The sequence below is a fragment of the Hemicordylus capensis genome, chromosome 15, assembly GCF_027244095.1.
Source record: "Hemicordylus capensis ecotype Gifberg chromosome 15, rHemCap1.1.pri, whole genome shotgun sequence".
In the NCBI taxonomy this organism is placed as follows: Eukaryota; Metazoa; Chordata; class Lepidosauria; order Squamata; family Cordylidae; genus Hemicordylus; species Hemicordylus capensis.
The window spans coordinates 13,153,523-13,174,000 of NC_069671.1; the positions used below are offsets into that span (position 1 = coordinate 13,153,523).

General features: G+C 45.7%; 1 protein-coding gene across 3 annotated transcripts; it reads right to left on the minus strand.

Moving 5' to 3' along the window:
* Positions 1-2,740: 2,740 nt before the first annotated feature.
* On the minus strand, positions 2,741-18,817 carry CCDC63 (coiled-coil domain containing 63). 3 transcript variants are annotated; one of them, XM_053280280.1, is made up of 12 exons: positions 18,456-18,817; positions 16,057-16,168; positions 13,592-13,758; positions 10,692-10,881; positions 9,528-9,647; positions 8,569-8,750; positions 7,984-8,165; positions 7,148-7,365; positions 6,399-6,473; positions 5,407-5,599; positions 4,406-4,603; positions 2,741-3,395 (listed from the first exon to the last, which is right to left on the minus strand). In XM_053280280.1, exons 2-12 carry the CDS (start codon positions 16,096-16,098, stop codon positions 3,268-3,270), a joined length of 1,695 nt encoding a protein of 564 aa, XP_053136255.1. In that variant the 5' UTR covers positions 16,099-16,168; positions 18,456-18,817; the 3' UTR covers positions 2,741-3,267. The 3 variants fall into 3 exon arrangements, with proteins under 3 accessions (XP_053136255.1, XP_053136253.1, XP_053136256.1); XM_053280278.1 differs by having other exon boundaries at positions 18,681-18,816; XM_053280281.1 differs by lacking the exon at positions 18,456-18,817 and adding an exon at positions 17,710-17,731.
* Between the last annotated feature and the right edge of the window lie 1,661 nt (positions 18,818-20,478).

Below are 20,478 nucleotides of genomic sequence, written 5' to 3' on the forward strand. Positions count from 1 at the left end.
TAGATTACTTATGCGCTATGTGAAACAGTACTTCCTTTTGTCGGTCCTAAATTCCCGGGCCTTCAGTTTCATGGGATGACCCCTGGTTCTAGTGTTGTGTGAGAGGAAGAAAAATCTCTCTCTGTCCACTCTCTCTGCTCCATGCATAATTGTATACACCTCTATCATGTCTCACCATAGTTGCCTCTTTTCCAAACTAAAAAACCCCAGATACTGTAGCCTTGCCTCATAAGGAAAGTGCTCCAGGCCCCTGATCATCAGTTCTGCAATGTCCTTCTTAAGATACAGTGACAAGAACTGTATGCAATACTCCAAATGTGGCTGCACCATTGATTTGTAGAAGGGCATTATAATAATAGAATATTTATTTTCAGTCCCCTTCCTAATGATCCCTAGCATGGAATTTGTCTTTTCCACAGCTGCCATGCACTAAGTCAACACTTTCAACCAGCTGTCCACCAAGATCTCTCTCTTAGTCAGTCACCAGCAGCTCAGACCCCATCAGTGTATGTGTGTAGTTGGGGCTTTTTGCCCCAATGTGCATCACTTTACACTTGCTTACAATGAGCCACATTTGCCATTTTGTCGCCCACTCACCGAGTTTGGAGAGATCCTTTTGGAGCTCCTCACAATCTGTTTTGGATTTCACTACCCTAAATTGTTTAGTGTCATCTGCAAATGTGGTGACTTGGCAGATTACCCCAACTTCCAGATCATTAAAGAACAAGTTAAAGAGCACTGGTCCCAGTACAGATCCCCACGGGACCCCACTTCTTAATTCCCTCCATTGTGAAAACTCTCCATTTATACCTACCCTGTGTCCAGTCCTTCAACTAGTTACCAATCCACACATGAACTTGTCCCCTTATCCCATGACTGCTAAGTTTACTCAAGAGCCTTGGGTGGGGAACTTTGTCAAAAGCTTTTTGGAAGTCCAAGTATACTATGTTAATTGGATCACCTTTATCCACATGCCTGTTGAAACTCTCAAAGAACTCTGCAAGACTTCTTCTCCTTCAGCAAGGCCTGTTCTTCTATATGTTTAACAATTTTGTCCTTAGCTATGCTTTCGGTCAATTTACCTAGCACAGAACTTAAGCAAACCGGCTTGTAGTTTCCTGGATCCCCACTGGATCCCTTTTTTAAAATGGGAGTTACATTAGCTACTTTCCAGTCCTCTGGTATAGAGCCTGATTGTAGGGACAAATTACATATTTTTGCTAGGAGGTCAGCAATTAAACATTTGAGTTCCTTCAGAACTCTTGGGTGGGTGCCATCTGATCCTGGCGATTTGTTAATGTGTAGTTTTTCAAGACAGTTTAGAACATCATCTCTCGTCACCTCAAATTGGCCCAGTTCTTCAGCCTCCAAGCCTGAGAAGCTCAGTTCCGGGGGTATATAGTAGTATCCTCCGCCATGAAGACAGATGCAAATAACTCATTGAGAACTTATCCTCCTTATTGCAAAGAATATATCCTCCTTAATAATCCCCTTCATGGCCTCATCATCTAAGGATCCAACCACCTCCCTAGCAGGTTTTCTGCCTCTGATATATGTAAAGAAGCTTTTGTTGTTCCCCTTGATACTTTTAGCGATATGCTCCGCAGATTCTCTTTTTGCATCCCTTATTGTCTCCTTGCATTTCTTTTGCCAGAGTTTATGTCCCTTCCTGTTCTCTTCATTTGCACAGGACTTCAATTTTCTGAAGGAAGTCGTCTTCCATTTTATAGTTTCCTCAACTCTACTTGTTAGTTATGACGGCATCCTCCTGAACTTGATGGTTCAGGGCATCTGCCAGAGCATTCTGCCTCACAGCCCTGGCTAACTATATCTTGGGTCAATATGTTTCTGTACGGAAGTATTAATATTAAACCGCCTTGGGATTGTTTTAATGAAAGGTGGTATATAAATTTAACAATAAACAATAAATACTATCTGTCATAGATAACCATCCTTCCTAACACTTCTGGCCTGATTGTTTTGGCCTAGGTTCACACAGTGGATGATGTGGTAAAACTCTTTTCTGGACAATACTGTGCTTCAGACTATGGGAAGAGAAAATAACATATCTATTTGAACCTGTTCTTTGCTAAACTGGTCAAAGAACAAAATAAAGAATGATTGATTGAGAAAATAGTGTAACTGTGAGGTCATTCACACAATCAAAAACTGTATTCTACCAAGGTTTGGGAGGTTTATGTGCTCTCAATTTTCAGTTGTGTGGAAGCAAGGTAGGAGGAAAGCCTGGGTAGAAGTGATTGTGTGGAAGCAAGGTCCTCTTACCTTGCTTCCATACAACCAAAAATTGGGAGCACACACAGCTCCCAAACCCAGGTAGAACACAGTTTTTGATTGTGTGAATGACCTCTGCATGTCCCTCCATCCATCTATATATAAACTCATAAAAATCCCAGCTCATAAAAATCAGTGCAAGGCAGCTTCCTATGTTCATCTGGACTGTGAGAAAGTGTCTCTTGGATAATTTGCAAACTTGCATGTTCAATATGCAGCCGACAGACACATATTTTTGCCACTAAGCTTCTGCACAAATTGGCAGCAGCTCTCTACAGCCTCAGGTGGAGAAGCCTTCCCCAGTCCTGCTACCTGAGAATCTTTAACCGCAGGTGCCAGGTTTGCCTTCTGCAGGCAAAGCATGTGCTTCATTACTGAGCCTTCCTGCAACTGTCTGCATCACTGCCGTCCTGGCTTCCCTGCTATCACCGGAAAGAGTAGCGAGGTACCAGGTCACATCCTTTTATTTTCGCTAGCTAACAGAAGCTGCCAAGAGCAGGCAATTTCCTGACTATGCACAATCCATGCAGTGAAAAAAATCAATAGCCGTTTCAGTGCTCCAAGGTCAAGGTGGATATCTGCAGTTATGGGCTGCTGGCGGGGGCAGAGGGAGACACTTCTCCTCTGGCTGCTTAGCTTGCTTGGATTCTCTGAGGCATCTTCATCAAAGAATTTTTGTGATGAGAGACGTTAAAAATGCATCAAAGAAGTATTTCCCCCCAAAAGGAGGTAAACAGATGGTCTCAACCTAAAGGAACTGATGCCACTATTAAAAAAAAAAAAATTAAAAGGTGCTCAGCTCCTTTTAGAGGCAACAGGGGTAGTAATGCCAAAGAGAAACCCGATTCTTTATATATAATTCTTTATGCTATGTAAAGAAAGTCCATTTGGTACTCTGTCCTGTTTGATAAAAAAAACTAATAAATAAAGAGAGTTAAAAAGTCACTCATATCCAGCACATTTCCATTTCGGTGTCTATGTTAATTTCCTCTTCTCTCTACTAGAAGATAGTAAAATTTTCTCGGATGAGGTCCTGGGTTTTTCCTTCTCCTGGTTCTCGAGGATCATGTTGCGTAAGGTGGTGTGGTCCAGAGGCCCCTCCACTGTCAGAGAATAAATCAAAACGTCAGCCGTTAGAAACTGGGAATATATTTCACCGTGCAAGGTGCCAATAATGGAACAGGGCTCCCAGCAGTCAGGCTCGAGCCCCCTGCCTCCTGCCCAACCTTGTTTCGCATCGCAAGCCTACAGACTGAATTCTGTGGGCACCATCCACCGGGAACCATCCACCTGGAACTCTCAGTCAGCTCTCCTCCAGGGGACCAATCCCTGTCCATCAGGCCCTACATAAAGTCCTAGCCTCAGAGCTTGTTCCTTGAGGAGGCTGCCTACGCAACTGGTCACTGATTTAAGCCTAGTTTAGACTGTGCACCTGCCTCTAGCTCTTTTGGACTGACAGCCAGCTCACCCAAGTCTTGAGACCTGTTGACCCAGAGCGTCCCCCCTGCTGAGGCCTGACACACAGTTTGCTGAGCAACAGAACTTAGCAGTCTGATCATGGTTAAGGCTGCCACCGGATTTTCTCATCTTCCATCAAACCTTGAGCTTGCAGTAAACGATGAGTGAACTCCTTCCTGGCTCAGTTAGCAGTCAGCTTGGTCCCCCCGCCCCCCGCCTGAGCTCCCTTGTAGAATGCTCAGAAACAAGCTCGAGAACCAGGAGAAAGCTCAGAAAAACCAAGCCTCAAAGAAAGTGCAGGGTGGACCTGCAGGCCATGGAGCAGGAGCGTAGCTACAATTAAACCAAGGGGGATAAATGTCCCTGGTCCCCTGAGGGAGGGCCCCCCCCGGCTCATTAGGACGTGGCAAGTCCAGGCTGCTACTGGATCTAAGGAACATCAGGTGGGGACTCAGTTCTGGCCAAAAGAAGGAACAGGAGGGAGACTCACAGCTAAAGATATCTCCATCAGGCCACAGCAGGACAAGAGACTATATGGACTGCCAGGTAAGGCTTGTGTTCTGGTCTGAAGAATGAGAAGACCCACTCTTGCCAGCTCCCACTCCCCCTCCACTTCTGCCTCGACCTCAACTGCAAAGCAGCCACCGTTACTTACAGGGTTCTAAAGTGTCTGCAAAGGGATCCATGGTGACAGGCGGCGGGGTTATTCTAACGGTGTTCAGCTTCTTAAGGAAGGCAGAACCACCCAAAAATGGGTTCAAGAGGGGTACACTGTCAAGCTCCCCCTCCAATTCCTTGTAGCGCAAGAAGGATTCAATCAACAGAAGGTCATTGCTCTTCTTCTCTACAATACCTACAGGGAAGAAAATGCAGAGATGCGTTAGGAGGACCTCTCTCTTCCTCCCTTTCCTTGCTATGAGAAAGTAGCAGGCTAGGCCAACGTTCTAATACTGGTGCAGGGGACTCTGGGAAGAGGCTTCCAGAACAGCATTGAAGCCAGCGTGGTGTAGTGGTGAGAGTGCTGGACTAGGAACGGGGAGACCCGAGTTCAAATCCCCATTCAGCCATGAGACTTGCTGGGTGACTGTGGGCCGGTCACTTCTCTCTCTCAGCCTAACCTACTTCACAGGGTTGTTGTGAGGAGAAACTCAAGTATGTAGTACACCGCTCTGGGCTCCTTGGAGGAAGAGCGGGATATAAATGTAAATAAATAAATAAATAAACAGCAGCCCAACAATGAGGCGTTTACAAGAATATCCCACAAAATCTGCTTATCCTCCTTTGTATTCTCTCTCTCGGCTCACAGTGGCACAGGGAGTAAAGCAGAGAAGGAGAAATATTATTTGTTTATTCATTCATTCATTCATTCGATTTCTATACCACCTTTCCAAAAATGGCGCAGGGCCATTTTAGGAATTTTGGCTGCCACAAGAGGGCAGCATTTTGTTAGCTATTCACTCAAACATATTTTCAAAAGCTGTTTGGCATTGGTAGCACCAAGAGCAGCGGGGAGTGGGAAAATATCTATCTATCTATCTATCTATCTATCTATCTATCTATCTATCTATCTAATCTAATAATAATAAAATGCTCTACGAGGGCTGTGTTGACTGAGCCCGCCCCCAGCTTGAACCAGAGTGTGCTCAGCTCACTCACTGAAATACTGCATGAAGTTCTGGTCTGTGATCTCCCCCGTCTCGCCCAGGTGCTCCATGATCTTAGTGGCATCACAGCCTATTTGCTTGAACAGGAAGTCCACTGCTGATTTCAGCTGGTCCAGGATCTTGCTGCTCTCTTTCAACTTGTACTCGTACATGTTGGCATCTTCAGTGGTCTTCTGCAGCTTTTCCTGTTGGTCGGATGACCACTGTCAGGGCTATCCTGACTTCACCCCCCTGTCACAACATCACATACAGTCTACACTCAGGTGATGGGAGTAGATCCTTCCATCAGCCACAGACAGCACACAGTACCATGGATTGTTTAACTGTGGTTAATTTGTATGTCTGAATCTGTGCCAGTCAACAAACAGCAGTTCGTTTGAAGCAAACTATGATCTGAATCCAAGGTTTGACATTTGTCATATTGGTCTGTTTGTCCTAATCATGGTCTCAGATGATGTCTGAACCCTCCATTTATGGTTTAATCCTGGTTGGTGTCAATAGTTCCACCTCACAGGCATCTTGTGCAGAAAGGCAAGCCCAGATAATGGGAAGTAAGGGGAGGGACCCAAACAAATCATGACATGCCAAAACAAACCAAGAATTGGTGATCCTCTGTGTTACAAACCCAGGTTTGTTAAATAACATTAGTTAAAATAAACCGTGGTTCCTTGTGATGTCTGAACTCACCTATTGTCTGGTCATATGAACATCTATGAAGAGATGAAGCTGCCTTCTTCTCAGACAGACCATTGGTCTATCTACTGCCGTTCACTATTGCCTACATTGACTGTCAGCAGCCCTACAGAATCTGAGGTAGGGGCGGTCTTTCCTAGCGTGCAAAGCACATGCTACATCCATGAAATATGGCCATGCAGGCTGCAACCAGAGGAGTCTAGGACTCCAGTCTTCATTTTAGCCAAACTATATTCTCTCTTTCTCTTTTACACACACACACACACACACACACACACACACACACCATACCTCGAGTCCCTTCAGCTTGCCATGAATGATGTCTTCAGCTGTCTTCTGCTGGGATTTCAGCTGACTGATTTCATTCTACAAAAAAACAGAGGCATACAAGGCTGAGGGTTAGAACTATGATTGGACTGTGGAGCTCCAATTGGAGGTGAACTGTTCTCAAAAAGCTTCACAGCCACCATACTAGGCTTTGCTGCGCTTGCATAAGAGACACATCGCCTCCGCACCCACGTAGTGCAATGATATTATCAGTTGGGTGATGCTTTGGCACATGTACAGAAACCTAGCATGTGATCCAGGAGCCAGAATTTGAATGGATTGTAGAATACAGTCCAGATTCCCAGGAGAGGGGAGATTCATTTCCAGGTTCATCAGAATATTTTAAAAGTGGAATCAAGCAGTTCAAAAGGCCATTGCAGCTGGAGATGACAAGAGCTGGAGTCAACAACCTCTGGGAGTCCTTGTTACAGGATTAACCCCTGGGGACTTAACTAGCAGCTTCCAAAATATCTTGCAATCTCTCTCTTGGCTGCATGGTGGCAGCAACAGGATAGGTTTCTCTATTGAAATGGTTTCTTTAAAAGTAACTGCTGGTATTTTATTCAAAACACAGTCCTCCTTGCAGAAGAACTGGTACCCAAAAGTCCACTATGGGCAACAACAGCTGCAAAGCAACGTAAAAAAGGGAACACCTGGGTGCAACATGCACAGAAGAGCAACATGCACAGGAAGGAGACGGGGAAGGAACTGGCCTGGATCTCTTCCGTCCTCTTCTGCAGTCTCTCCATGTCGTTGTTCAGTTCAGTGACATAGCTGAAGTAGGCAAAATTCTTCTCTTCTTTCGCAATGAAGTCCTCCACCAGCTGGTCAATGTCGCCATTCTCTGTCAGCTTCAGCAGACGCATATAGGCCACCTCATAGCTCTCAAAGCTCTCCCCTTTGGTCTTGGCACGCTTCCTTGCCTTTGCAGCTGCAAGAAATTCAAGTGGGAGGCACATTTCAGACCCAGGATGCAAATCTAACCAGAGTTTCTTTCTCTCTCTCTCTCTCTCTCTCTCTGTGTATATGTATGTGTGTGTGTGTATGTATACACACATACACACATATACATACATACACACACACACACTGTATGGATAAGAACTGACGACCCAGATAAGAAATTGCATTGTCAATGTTCTTTTTACAGCATACCCCTTTGCTGACTGAGCAAAGAAGCAACTTTTAAAAATGGCATCCCCCTCCCCCTTCATTTGCATACATAGGAAGCTTCCATATAATGAGTCAGACCCTTGGTCCATCTAGCTCAGTATTGTCTACCCAGACTGGCAGCGGCTTCTCCAAGGTTGCAGGCAGGAATCTCTCTCGGCCCTATCTTGAAGATGCTGCCAGGGAGGGAACTTGGAACCTTCTGCTCTTCCCAGAGCAGCTCCATCCCCTGAGGGGAAGATCTTCCAGTGCTCACACTTCTAGTCTCCCATTCATATGCAACCAGGATGGACCCTGCTTAGCTAAAGGGACAAATCATGCTTGCTACCACAAGACCAGCTCTCCACTCAGAAACCAGCTCTCCTCTCAGCCCTGGTACCTTCTTCCTTTTTGGCTTCCTCCTCATATTCCGAGCGATCCACCAGTTTGATTAACATAAAGGCCTTCAGTTTGGTCTCGTGGTTATAGATCCGCTCCAGCTCCCTGAATTCGATGTTGAACTGTGCAATGTCTTTGCAACGCCGTTCCTTCATGGCAGAGATCCTGGCAAGGGCCTCCACCCTACATGCAGATGGACATCATAGGCTTATTTGTACTTCTTGGTGAGGACAGCATATCAGTGACAATGCATGGGAACCCACCTGGAGGATCAGCTGACCCCCACGGGCCAATCCCTGCCCACCAGGCTCTCAATAAAGCCTTAGCCCAGAGTTTGCTTCTCAGTCTGACTAACCTGTCTCTGGTGCAAGGACAGCAGCCTAAGCTCCTACTTTCTTTCCCCAACTGCTGGCTTGGATCTTGAACCCTGTTTTGGACCATGCACTGGCTTCTGGCCCACTGAAATGAACAACCATCTCCCCGTCCCTGGATCTCTGATCCCAACAGCCTGGAGTCTAAAAGTTGCCAAGATCTGATAAGACACCTTCAGGAAAGCATCAGCGGGGCCCTTCACTCATCCTCTCACCTTTGCTCATAGGCCTGTGTTGACTGCTCAATGGACACATCCATCGTCTTCTTTTGCTGCTCCAGTTTCTTATGCAGCCTGGCATAGATGTTATCAAAGACAGACTTCTGGCACTGCAAGTTCTCAATCTCTTCACGGAGCTTAGCATTTGTGATCAAGATAGTGTCAAAATAGACTGTCACCTGAGTAAAGGTAAAGTGTGCCGTCAAGTCGATTTCAACTCCTGGCACCCACAGAGCCCTGTGGTTTTCTTTGGTAGAATACAGGAGGGGTTGACCATTGCCTCCTCCCACGCAGTGTGAGATGATGCCTTTCAGCACCTTCCAATACTGCTGCTGCCCGATATAGGTGTTTCCCATAGTCTGGGAAACATACCAGCAGGGATTCAAACCGGCAGCCTCTGGCTTGACCGAGAGTAAAAAATCAAGACAGAGCCAGCATTTTTTCAAAGGCCATTTCTGGATTCAAAAGGCAAGCCCATCTGTTGCACTTTCCTGCATATTAGCTGGGCTCCACGTGTTTCTGTTTCAGTGTATGTATATCTACAATATTTACCCTCACTTTGTGCGTTTAGAGGCAGCGTACAGCATCATTAAACTGAACAGAATCTACAAAACTATAAAATAAAAACAAAACATCAAAGAAAACGTACAGCAGCAAAAGCATTCCCAAACTAAAAGCTTTTTTTATTATTTATTTCTAGGCCTTGTAATTATGAATATATACTTCAAAATATGTGAACACTCTCGACGCCTTTCGACTTGGGCCAACTGGACAGGGAGCAGCATGGGTTTATGTCAGCTGCTTTAACTGTGTTATGGCTGCTTTAACTGGGTTTTTAATTTGCATGTAATGTTTTGTTTTGTTTTTAAATGCCACTTCCAGAAAGGGGACAGACTGTCTTTCTTAATAAAGAACGAAAGTGCAAAGCTGTGAATGTGGCAAAAAAGGGCACTCACGTGATTGAGACGGTTATCCAGCAACTGAATCTGCCTCTGCAGCCATTTTCCGTCGTACTCCTGCCTCAGTTTTATCACCAGCACTTTTTGCTTTTTAATCTTTTTTTCCATTTCTAGTATCTTAAATAAAAAGAAAAGCCAGCCTCATAAAAGTTTTTGAGGATCCATACAGATAATAAAACAAACATAAAACACTATCTAATGAGATCGAACAGAGGAGGAAATGTAACAACAACAACAACAACAACAAAAAACAGCACAGCAGCAAATCAAAGTCTCTGGCTAAAATACCAAATTTAAAAGGATTGGCAGTGAATATAAAAATACACTGAGCAAAAATGCCAGGGCAAATGAAATCAAATATTTCTCACCTGGTCCCTAAGGACACAATCTCATGCTCTAATGTTGCTGGCTGGAATGCTTGAAGATTTGGCACAAGTTGTTCCCTGAGCTGGAGTAGACTGGAAATATGTCCCCACATGGAGACTTTGCACTGACAGATTGGCAAAGCTGTGCCTATGGAAGGTTACCCCAGTGTGACTCCACCACAGGTGCAGCTCTGCCAGCAAATGGAGGGGAAACAGACAGCAGTAGGGGTGTGTTGGGGCAGAGTGGAATCCTAAGCTCCCTTCTGGTCCCTACACCAGCATAAACCAGCTACTGGCATGGTAGGTCTGGATTGCTCTGCCTCTCCCATAGCTATGGGTGTTAGGACACATGTCCTTATGGAGGCTGATCCACAGACTGGGTGCCACCACAGAAAAGGCCCTGCTCTCTGGTCATGCCCCTGCCAGCATCCCCTGCAGGCATGGGGACCTGCAGAAAGGCCTCCCTGGATGATCTCAGGGCTGAAGCAGGTTCATATGGGAGCAGGCACATATGATTGCACATTTTAACCCAAAGAGAGAGTTGCAATTTTTGCTTAAGGATCCACAACCAGCAACATCTGAGTTTAGGACTGTCAAGTTTTATTCCAGACTCTGCTATTGTACCTTTAGCACTACAAATGTGGCCATGAGAGTGACAGAAAAGCTAAACGGATTTCTGTTCACAGCAAGAGTACAATCCACACCTTTCAGTGGGGGAAGTATAGGCGCGATCCACTCTCTTGCAATGTGGCTATCACACTTCACACTTACCCAAGGAATGACTGACACACCCTACCTTGTCATCAAGTTCGCCAATCAAGGCTCTGGTGGCTCGGATGAGAGAATCGTACTCATCTTTGGTCTGCAGAAGGAATTTAAGCTCCGAGCAGTTGCGGTCATCCATGAAAATGTTCCGGGGCGACTTTGTGAGACTCAGGAGTAAATTAATCTCATCGTGTTCCTGTTTCAAGGCATGGATTTGTTTTCTGGAGTGGAGGAGAGGAGGAGAGAACAGATTAGGTTCCTGTCAAGAAGTGCAAAGATGTAACTATGAACACTTGCAAATTGACTCCATCTCTCACAACATTAGAACCAGGGGTCATCCCATGAAACTGAAGGCCAGGAAATTTAGAACCAACAAAAGGAAGCACTTTTTCACACATTGCATAATTAATCTACGGAATTCTCTGCCACAGGATGTGGTGATGGCCACTAGCTTGGATGGCTTTAAAAGGAGCTTAGACAAATGCATGGAGGACAGGTCTATGAATAGCTACGAGTCTGATGGCCATAGGCCACCTCTAGCCTCACAGGCGATGCCTCTACATACCAGTTGCAGGGGAGTAACGGCAGGAGAGAGGGCATGCCCTCACCTCTTGCCTGTGGGCCTCCCAGAAGCATCTGGTGGGCCACTGTGGGAAACAGGATGCTGGACTAGATAGGCCTTGGGCCTGATCCAGTAAGGCTGTTCTTACGTTATGACTTTTAAACTTAACCATGAACTGAAATAATGTTGGTTTTTTTAAACTACCATCTTTCTCCCTATAACAACTAAGAAGCCATCCATCTAGTAACCTGGGGTGAGCTTGACTGGCCTGCGGGTGAGCAGACAGGAAACAATGGTGACCAGATGGAAGAGAGTTGGTTCATTCTTTTTTATGGTTTAATAAAATATGCAGACTTCACTGCAAGGCAGAACTGGCAAAAGGTGGAACTTAACATAACATGTGGTTTGTTTATGGAATTCACTGCCACTTGATATGGTGATGACCAAAATTGTGGAAGATAGAGATTTATCAATGGCTATTAGCAATGACAGCTTAATGGAGCCTCCGTGTATAGAGGCAGTAGGCCATTAGTGACAACAATTGCCAGGAGATAGCTATAAACACCTTCACATATCTCAAATTATATTGAACCTTTTTTGTGGATTGTACTTGTAAGCTAAGAAATACGCTGCCAGTCAAAAAATACAATGCAGACTAGCACTTGGTAAGGTTGCAATGAAGGCCTTGGAAAGGATATTTAGATGTCATGACATGTCTATACCTACAAAGATTAGAATCGTTCGGACAATGGTTTTCCCCATGACACTCTATGGATGAGAAAGCTGGACTTTGAAGAAGCAAGACAGAAAAAGCATTACCACTTTTGAACTTTGGTGCTGGGGAAGGCTTTTGAGGAGACCATGGGCTGCCAGGAAAACAAACAAATGGATCATAGAACAGATCAATCCAGAATTCTCACTTGAGGCACAAATGACCAGGCACAAACTATCCTACTTTATGCCACATTATGTGACAACCCAGCTCCCTCGAGAAGTCCATAATGCTGGGAAAAGCAGAAGGCAAGAGAAGAAGAGGACGACCAGCAGCAAGGTGGATGGACTCAATTACGACAGCAATTAATCACCACTGAAAAGACCTTCAAGGCCAAATTGAAGGCAGATCATCCTGGAGAGAATGTGGTCCCTAAGAGTCTATGTGGTCGCTAAGAGTCGACACCGACTTGACGGCACCTAATCAATCAATCAATCAATCACTTTTAAGCCACTTTGGGAAATGATCTTAGCTGGAAAGAGGGTTATGTATGATGGCATAAATAAATAAATAGGAGGTGCTGGGATCAGATAGTAGGGGGTGGGACCATAGCTCAGTAGGAGAGTATTTACTTTGCATGCCGGAGGTCCCAGGTTCAATCCCTGGGAGTGCCACCAGGTAGGGCTGAGAAAGACCTGATGGAAATCTTGGAAAGCAACTGTCAGTCAGTGTAGGCAATACTGAGGTAGACGCACCAAGGGTCTGATTCGTCATAAGACAGCTACCTATGTTAAGGCCAACATTTCCTTGCCTTGCTTGTGGGCATGAATCTGGCTGATCACTGGTGGAAACAGGTTGCAAGGCTAGTTCAGCTCTTCGTATGACCCAGCAGGACCCTGTTAATGTTCTTATGCAGGAGATGTCAATCCACCATTCTCAGCCATGTTGGCTAAATGCAACCTCCATATTCAGAGATAGCATGCCACCGAATACCAGCTGCTCAGGAGCAACAGTGGAAAGAGGTGATTGCCTCACTGCTAGGGTTGCCAACATTTCATTGCCAGAATGAGGGACACAAGTTGCGGGGAGGCTGGTGTGTGTGGGGGTGTCTGGGAGGTGTATGCAGTGGTAATCAAGAGCTTGAGTATCATTGACGTCTATGTAAGTAAATGATATGCTATTGAATAAATGAGGAAAAAATGCTGTCCCTATAAGGACCAACATTTCATCCCTGAAATGAGGGACATATTTTCATACTGCCCAAAACTTACGTCTCTGGGCATTTTAGAACAAAATAAAAATGGAAAGTAAAACATTAGTTAAAACAAAAACAAAATTTTAAAAACAACTCAATAATTTAAAAATTTTAAAAACAATATTTTAAAACCATTAAAACAATATTAATTAAAAGCCTGGGTGAACAGATGCATCTTTAAAGACTTTTTAAAATCTGTCAGAGATGGGGACAGTTGGCAATGAGGGACAGTTGGCAATCCTACACCTTGCCCTGCTTGTGGCCTTCCCAGAGGCATCTGCCTGGCCCCTATTGAAAGCAGGATGCTGGACTAGATGGGTCATTGGTCTGATCCAGCAAGGTGATTTGTATATGGTTGTCCTCTCACATGGGCAGCACCTTTTAAAACTCTTCATCACTTACTCCTGGTGGAACAAATGCTGTTGAGTTTTTAACCCAAAAGATTTCCGGCCTTCCACCATGATCCGAAACTGCTGCTGCAGTTTCCTTAACTCGATCTCTGCCATAATCTCTTTCTCCTTCTCCGTGTAATCTGAATTCTCGCTCCTGGAGTGGGATCCTCTCCGGCGCTACGTATTGGAGTTGTGGAAAGAGAAAAGGAAAGTTTATTTTATTCTGGAAGACCCACGGTAAACCTCTGCTCTTGGAACATCTATTTACCTTCCACCAGTGAAACACATCGAAAAGCAGGCATCATATTGTGGGGCCTTACATCTTCTTGCCTTGCAAAAGCTGTACCCAAAAGAAGGTTGTTTGCTTGCTGTGTTGCCTACACTCACCAATTTTAATTGTGCTACAGCTGAAAATGAGGCCTGTGCTCACTTCTCTTGACATGAGGGATCAGACAAAAGCCCAATTCAGACATCCTCCACAGTTTGATCCTGGTGCAGCATCCTGCTTTGGAGAGGGCACAGTGTTCCAAGGTTCAAGGGGGGTTTCAAAGAGCTGGGGGCAAATGGAAGATGGCCACACCCTTCCTTCCACAATCATGACATCCCAGCAAGGTTCCCCATCCATCCATACTATGCAGTATAAAGCATAACTGTTAATCCAGCGTCGCCACTGAAAACCTTTACGCATGTATTCCTGTAATTCCAGATGTCTTGCCTCTTTCCCTAGATGAGGCAGTCACTCCCTTGCTTTCCAGACCCATGTACCTTTTCTGGCCCAATACTGTCCTTGTTTTTCTTTATTTAGGAGATTTCCATTCAGAGAACGTTCTAGGCACCTTAAATAACAGAGTCTGCATAGAGTTGCTCTTTCTGTGTAACCCTGCCCAGGTGGGGGGCAGCTTTGCTGAGCAGCAAAACCCAGCCCCTAGGCCACCACGCTCAACCCACCTTCTGGCTTCTGAGTCGCCCGCCTCCTTTCAGACACACCTTTGCAGCTGCCAGAAGAGAGAGGAACTTGCTTTCCGACATTTAAGGTGAAAGCAGAGGTTTTTCAGGACACTGGATTCTGCATCAGCAGCTCCCAGCCTGTGAAGCATAAGACTGTTGCCAGATCCTGAGGGGTATACTCATGTGAAATTTTGGCTTTTTAAAAAAGCCAAATCTGGCACAGCCTGCTTATTAAAACAAGTTGAGACTTAATGCAATACACAAGTCTGCTTATTAAAACAAGTATAACAAGTCAGTGTGATGCTTGGATTAGAACTGGGCAGACCTGGGATTAAAACATCACTCTGCCAAGAAACTTACTGGGTGACCTTGGGCCAGTCATTCTCTCTCAGCCTAACCTACCTCACAAGGTTGTTGTGAGGAACATATGGGAGGGAGGACCACGTATGTTGCTCTAAACTCCTTTGAGGAAGGGCAGGATAAAAATGTGCACAATAAATAAAACTTACTGTACACTGAGTTCTTCCTCTGAAACATTTAAACTGCTGTTCAACTCTCGTTCCCAAAGCAGCTAGAAACTTGACGCAACTTCATACATCTATTAAAATACAAGCTTTGGTATGCTTGTGGGATTTTTAAAACCAACAGCCAAGAGGCAGCATAGTAGAAGGAACACAACTGGCTTTGCTTGCTGGAGGAACATTGGTAGTGAGGGAGATAAATGGACATATTTCCAACAATGTTCCAGCTTTTCGGGGCAATAGCAGAAAATGCCCTGTTCTGGTGGAGGCTAGTCTGGCCTCTGTAAAAGTTGGAACCTGGAGCCGAGCTTCATTGGCTGATCTTACACTTCAAGGAGGTTTACATGAAGCCACTCCCTGGGATAACCTGGGACTCAGAGAGTTTGGGACATTTTAAGGGAAAACCAGCACCTAGAACTAAGCTCAGAAACCAACTGGTCACCAATGCCATTGTTTCAACATAGTAGAGCTGTTCTCGTGATCAGTATTAGGGTAGGAGATGCCTACCCTAATATGCCAGCTTTTTATACAGTACCTGTGGTCCAAGGAGATGGGACAAGCCTCATGGCTTCTGTGAGAGGAGAGCTGGTCTTGTGGTAGCAAGCATGGCTGGTCCCCTTAGCTAAGCAGTGTCTGCCCTGGCTGCATATGAATGGGAGACTAGAAGTGTAAGCACTATAAGATATTCCCCTCAGGGGATGGAGCCACTCTGGGAAGAGCAGAAGGTTCCAAGTTCCCTCCCAGGGCTGAGAGAGATTCCTGCCTGCAGTCTTGGAGAAGCCGCTGCCAGTCTGTGAAGACAACACTGGGCTAGTTAGACCAATGGTCTGACTCAGTATATGCAGCTTCCTATGTTCCTAGATTAGGCCTGTGCGCAGCGTCTGTGCTGTTATATTAAATTATGAATGAATGAATGAATGAATGTTCAGAGACAACTGACATTTCTGAACCATCTTCAAGGGCAATACCACAAGAGCACATGGCAGTAGTCTAATCCAAAAGTTACCAAGGAATGAACGACGGTAGCCATGTTTCCCAGGCTCTTCATGTTTTCCAGCTGATAGCAGATGCTTCCGTCAAGCAAAGGAGGCTAATCCTTCCCAAAGCAAAGCCCAGCCCTGAAAGGAACAGCAGCAGAAAATTGTCCATGTCAGCAAATTCTCTCATAGCCAAAAGCCACCTTCCCCTCCTCCTCACTCTCTTTACTCAATTTGTTATAGAAAAAAGCCCTTTCACATTAAAAGAGTACCTTTGGGTGATGTCACTGTAAACCACATTCCTCTTCTTCAGGTTAGAATAAGAGGATGGAACAGATGGTTAAAGCTTCATCCAATCCATTCAGAATTTGGGTTCCCATAGAAATAATGAGACTGCATGATGGTGCCATGTGCCCTCCCATAATTTCTATGGAAACCCATGTGCCAAGTGTGTGAGATCAAACATTTTGGCAGATTTGGGCAGGAAGGAGTTACACTGAGAGTTACACTAAGATTGGCTTACATTTTGGGTGCAGTGGGAGGAATTTATTCTCTTAAACCCAGGATATGATGGGTCATTTAGACCTAATATCATCAAAAAGTGCCCACCCACTTGCAAAAGCACATTGACTTATAACTGTAAGGGCTAGGAACTTGCCTTTCAACATAGAAATGAAAGCTAGCATTTCCTAGGAGCTGATTCCTGCACCTACCCACAACATACACCCCACAGCATCTTCCAAAGAAGTCCCTACATACTGCAGATTCTTCTTCTAGAGAAGAGTTTCTTAACCTTGGGCCCCCAGATATTGTTGGACTACAACTCCCATCATCCTCAGCCACAAAGGCCATGTCTGGGGATGATGGGAGTTGTAGTCCAGCAACATCTGGGGGCCCAAGGTTAAGAAACCCCGTTCTAGAGCATGTTCTTCAAGAACGCACTTAGTCATTCCAATTGTCCCTTGAGCACCCTCAGCCGTGTGCAATGTGTGTGCAATGCTGTGTGTTTCCGTGTGCAATGCTGTGTGTTTCCAGGAAGATCAGTAGCAGTGGGCAGGCTGCCTTTCATTGAAATCTTTATCCCACTACTAGTTCTCACTAGAGCATTCATATTATTATGAAAAGGAAAGCTTGTCCACCAGCCCTCACTGAGGAACCTGCAGTGAGATTCTGAGGAAATATCACCAACACCCAGTTTCCCAGAACACTGCTTGGAAACTACTGATTTGAGACATCCAATCCCACTGGCCTAGTTTTAAATTATCCTGTTGAAATGCTTTCAGAGAAAACTAGGAGCAGGAGTGCTTATCATGCACACCCCAGGACATTTTGCTGTGTGGTCCAAAAGCTGCCCTGGAGGATCCAAGAGTTGCACCCTAGACTGCAAGCCAACCCAGAAGTGGCAAAATATCTTGGGTCAGTTAGCGAGAGCTGGATGGATAGACAAGTGGAAAACTGGATGTGGGAAGTATTGATACTGAATCCAAGACTATGTTTTCCCCAAGATCTTCAATTATTAGAAATCAGGTGGTTGTCTTAAATTCAGAGTCCTGTTCCTGTTCCTTTTGGGTCACCTTTATATTTTAAGGGGGTCATCTTAAATTCGGAGTAAAATTGGTAAATTTGGGAAAATCCAGTAAATTTGCTCTCTTATGCCTTGAACCCTCTTCCAGGACACCTACCTGGCAGCACCTCTCTTGCTTCCTTCAAATCCTTCCTCAAAACACCACCTTTTTCACAAAACCCTTGCTTCTTCCACCTCTCCCTCAGTCTTTAACCTCAACCCCAAAAGATATGTCCACCTTACTGTGTTTACTTGGCTTGCATTCACCCCTTTGCCTCCCCCACCCCTCTAGCTCCTTCTGTTTGCTCCCCACCATGACCAACTTCAGACTGTAAGCCCTTTGGGACAAGCGACCTGTCATTACCCCCTTATACCATAAAATATGCATTGACGGCGCTGTGTTCATAACACTAATGCGTTCATTGGGACAGAGGGGAAGTGGAGGATGAGATGAACAGCTATGATGTACAGGGGGCATAGCTCCGTGGCAGAGCACATCCTTTGCATGCAAAAGGTTCCAGGCCATTTCCCATTGAAACGGACCAGGGAGCAGGTCGCGAAGAAGACTTCTGCAGCCTGCTGTGCTGGGGAACTGCTGCTGGCCCAAATAGGCGCTACTACGGGGCTAGAATGCTCTGCCTCAGCATAAGGCAGCTTCGCGTGTGCGCGCGGAATTCTTTGTTTTCTTTAAAACGTCACCTCTGGTAGGAAGCAGCACCCACCCACCCAGCCACCGGTTGCTTAAGCACCAGTGTAACATCATGCATACGGCTACTCGGAAGTCAGTCCCACGTGTCCAAGTGAGCTACGCTCTGCTAGCAAATGGGTAAATGTCTCCCTGCCGTGCCAGTGCTTCTGCTGTACCTGTCCTCCCTCGCTACTTTTGCATCTTTCTCTTCGACTGTTGCCGAGATTTGGAGGGCAAGAAGCAGAGCAGAGACGGGGAGAGGAGGAGGAGTGGGATTGGAATGGCTGCTGGATATGACTAGGCAGACTAGAATGGTCTGAACAGGCGAGTGGGGAGGAAACGAGAGAGAGAGAGAGAGGCTTGTCTAGGACAGACTTCGCCCCTCTTCCTCGGCCACCAACCGCAACGCTTTCTCTCTTCTTGGGAATCTCTTCTGGGACTATATCAGTGCTCTCTCCTGCGCTCTCCACTTGGCGCGCAGTCTCCCCCGCCAGGGAGCCCGCGATCCACCAGCGGCGGCTAATAGAACACGCGCCGCGCAGAATTCCGCGCACAATGAGGAAGCCGTTTGTGAGCAGGCCGCTTCTGATTGGCTGGCTGGGGCGTTCCACACAGCGGGGGGTGAGTGAAGGAGAGCGGCTTCAGGGAGCGTCGCGCAACATTTAAGCTCCTTTTTTATATGTGTTAGCTTGCATTTTCCCCCTCGACCCCTGATTAGGCTGTTATGTAGCCGTAATCAGGGCTCAGCCACATAAGCTCCTGCTTTCCCCCCACACCTAGCCTTGGTACAGGTGGGAAGTACAAAGAAAGGGGGGCAGACGAGAGGGACTCCTCCGAGCGTGTGCAAATATCTTTTTCTCGCCCATGGGGAACCACCGCCAATCTCCTCGTATCAGAAAGGCTTCAGAAGCGCAGGACGCGAGGGTGAATATGGCAGCAGGAGGAGACCTGAAATCGGCCCGCTCCTGAAATCAACAAATCCATTTATTGTTATGTAGGAGGATCAGAAGACCTTAACCAATTCTAGTTTCCAAGCGCGAATGTCTGGGTCCTGAACACACTTGTCGACTGTGTTGCTTCCCCACCACCCTTCTTTCTCTTTTTGCTAAAGCTGCTCTACTGTTCTTTGTGTCCGCTTTCTATGGGCCGCATAATTCACCCGTGTTCATCAGCAATGGACAAAGCAGTCAATGAAACTGCCGGGAAAGACACTGGTTTGGTCCAGCCTCTCTTTGTCCAGCTCACAGCACTACAAAATCATTTGCTTGGACCAAAAAAAAAAGCCTTTTTTCTCCCTCATCCCAAACAGTGCAGAACTGTCAAGATGTTGCTGGGAAATGTTGTGACTTCATTGCTTCAACAGGCCTTGGGCTGCTACTCAGCAAAAAAACAGTGAATGAAATCTGAATCCAACAGGGGTTGCTTTGTTTTGCTATTTCAAGGGAAAGAATGTCCAAAACTGCCATATATTGACCAAGCCCGAGCAATGGTCCATCCTGCCCCAAGGCAGACACACTTATGATGCCTGCCCCCTTCACTGCTTCAAGATTGTCTGTATCACAATACTATCATCAGGGAGGAGACTGGGCAGGCTTCCTAATTTGGGTTACCAACAGTCCGTTATTAGCAGGGACGGGACATCCCTTATTTTATCCCCAAACAGTGTGCCTCTTATGGGATGCCGTTTGTTCCTTATTTTCAGCTAATGGGAGGAACCTATGGCCTCAATCAAACCAGTTATTTTCACCAATAACAAAATTAGGGTGATGTTCATGATCAGTATTCAAAGAAAATTATAATTCAAATAAATTTTATTTTCCAATATGGCAGAATCATTCAGTGCATGCTGCTGATTCATCTACCCCTACCATCACTCCTACTGCTAATTCAAGTTCTTCCTCTGCCTTTGAAGGAGTCTGCTGCTGTACACATTGCAACTCTTTCCCCTTCCCCCTTCCCTCCCTCCCTCCCAGAGTACTCTGTGGTTCTGGGGGTTGCTGCTAGGGTTGCCAACAGTCCAATATTGGGGACATTACCAAAAGCATTAACATTAACAGCCACCAATGATTGGCTAACTTACTATTCTCCAGGTATCAGGATCATGAAAATCATGTAAGCAATAACTACTGGATATAGTGCTCATGTATGAAACCTATCATTACTGGATAACAATGCTTCTCTTTCTAGAACATAACATTG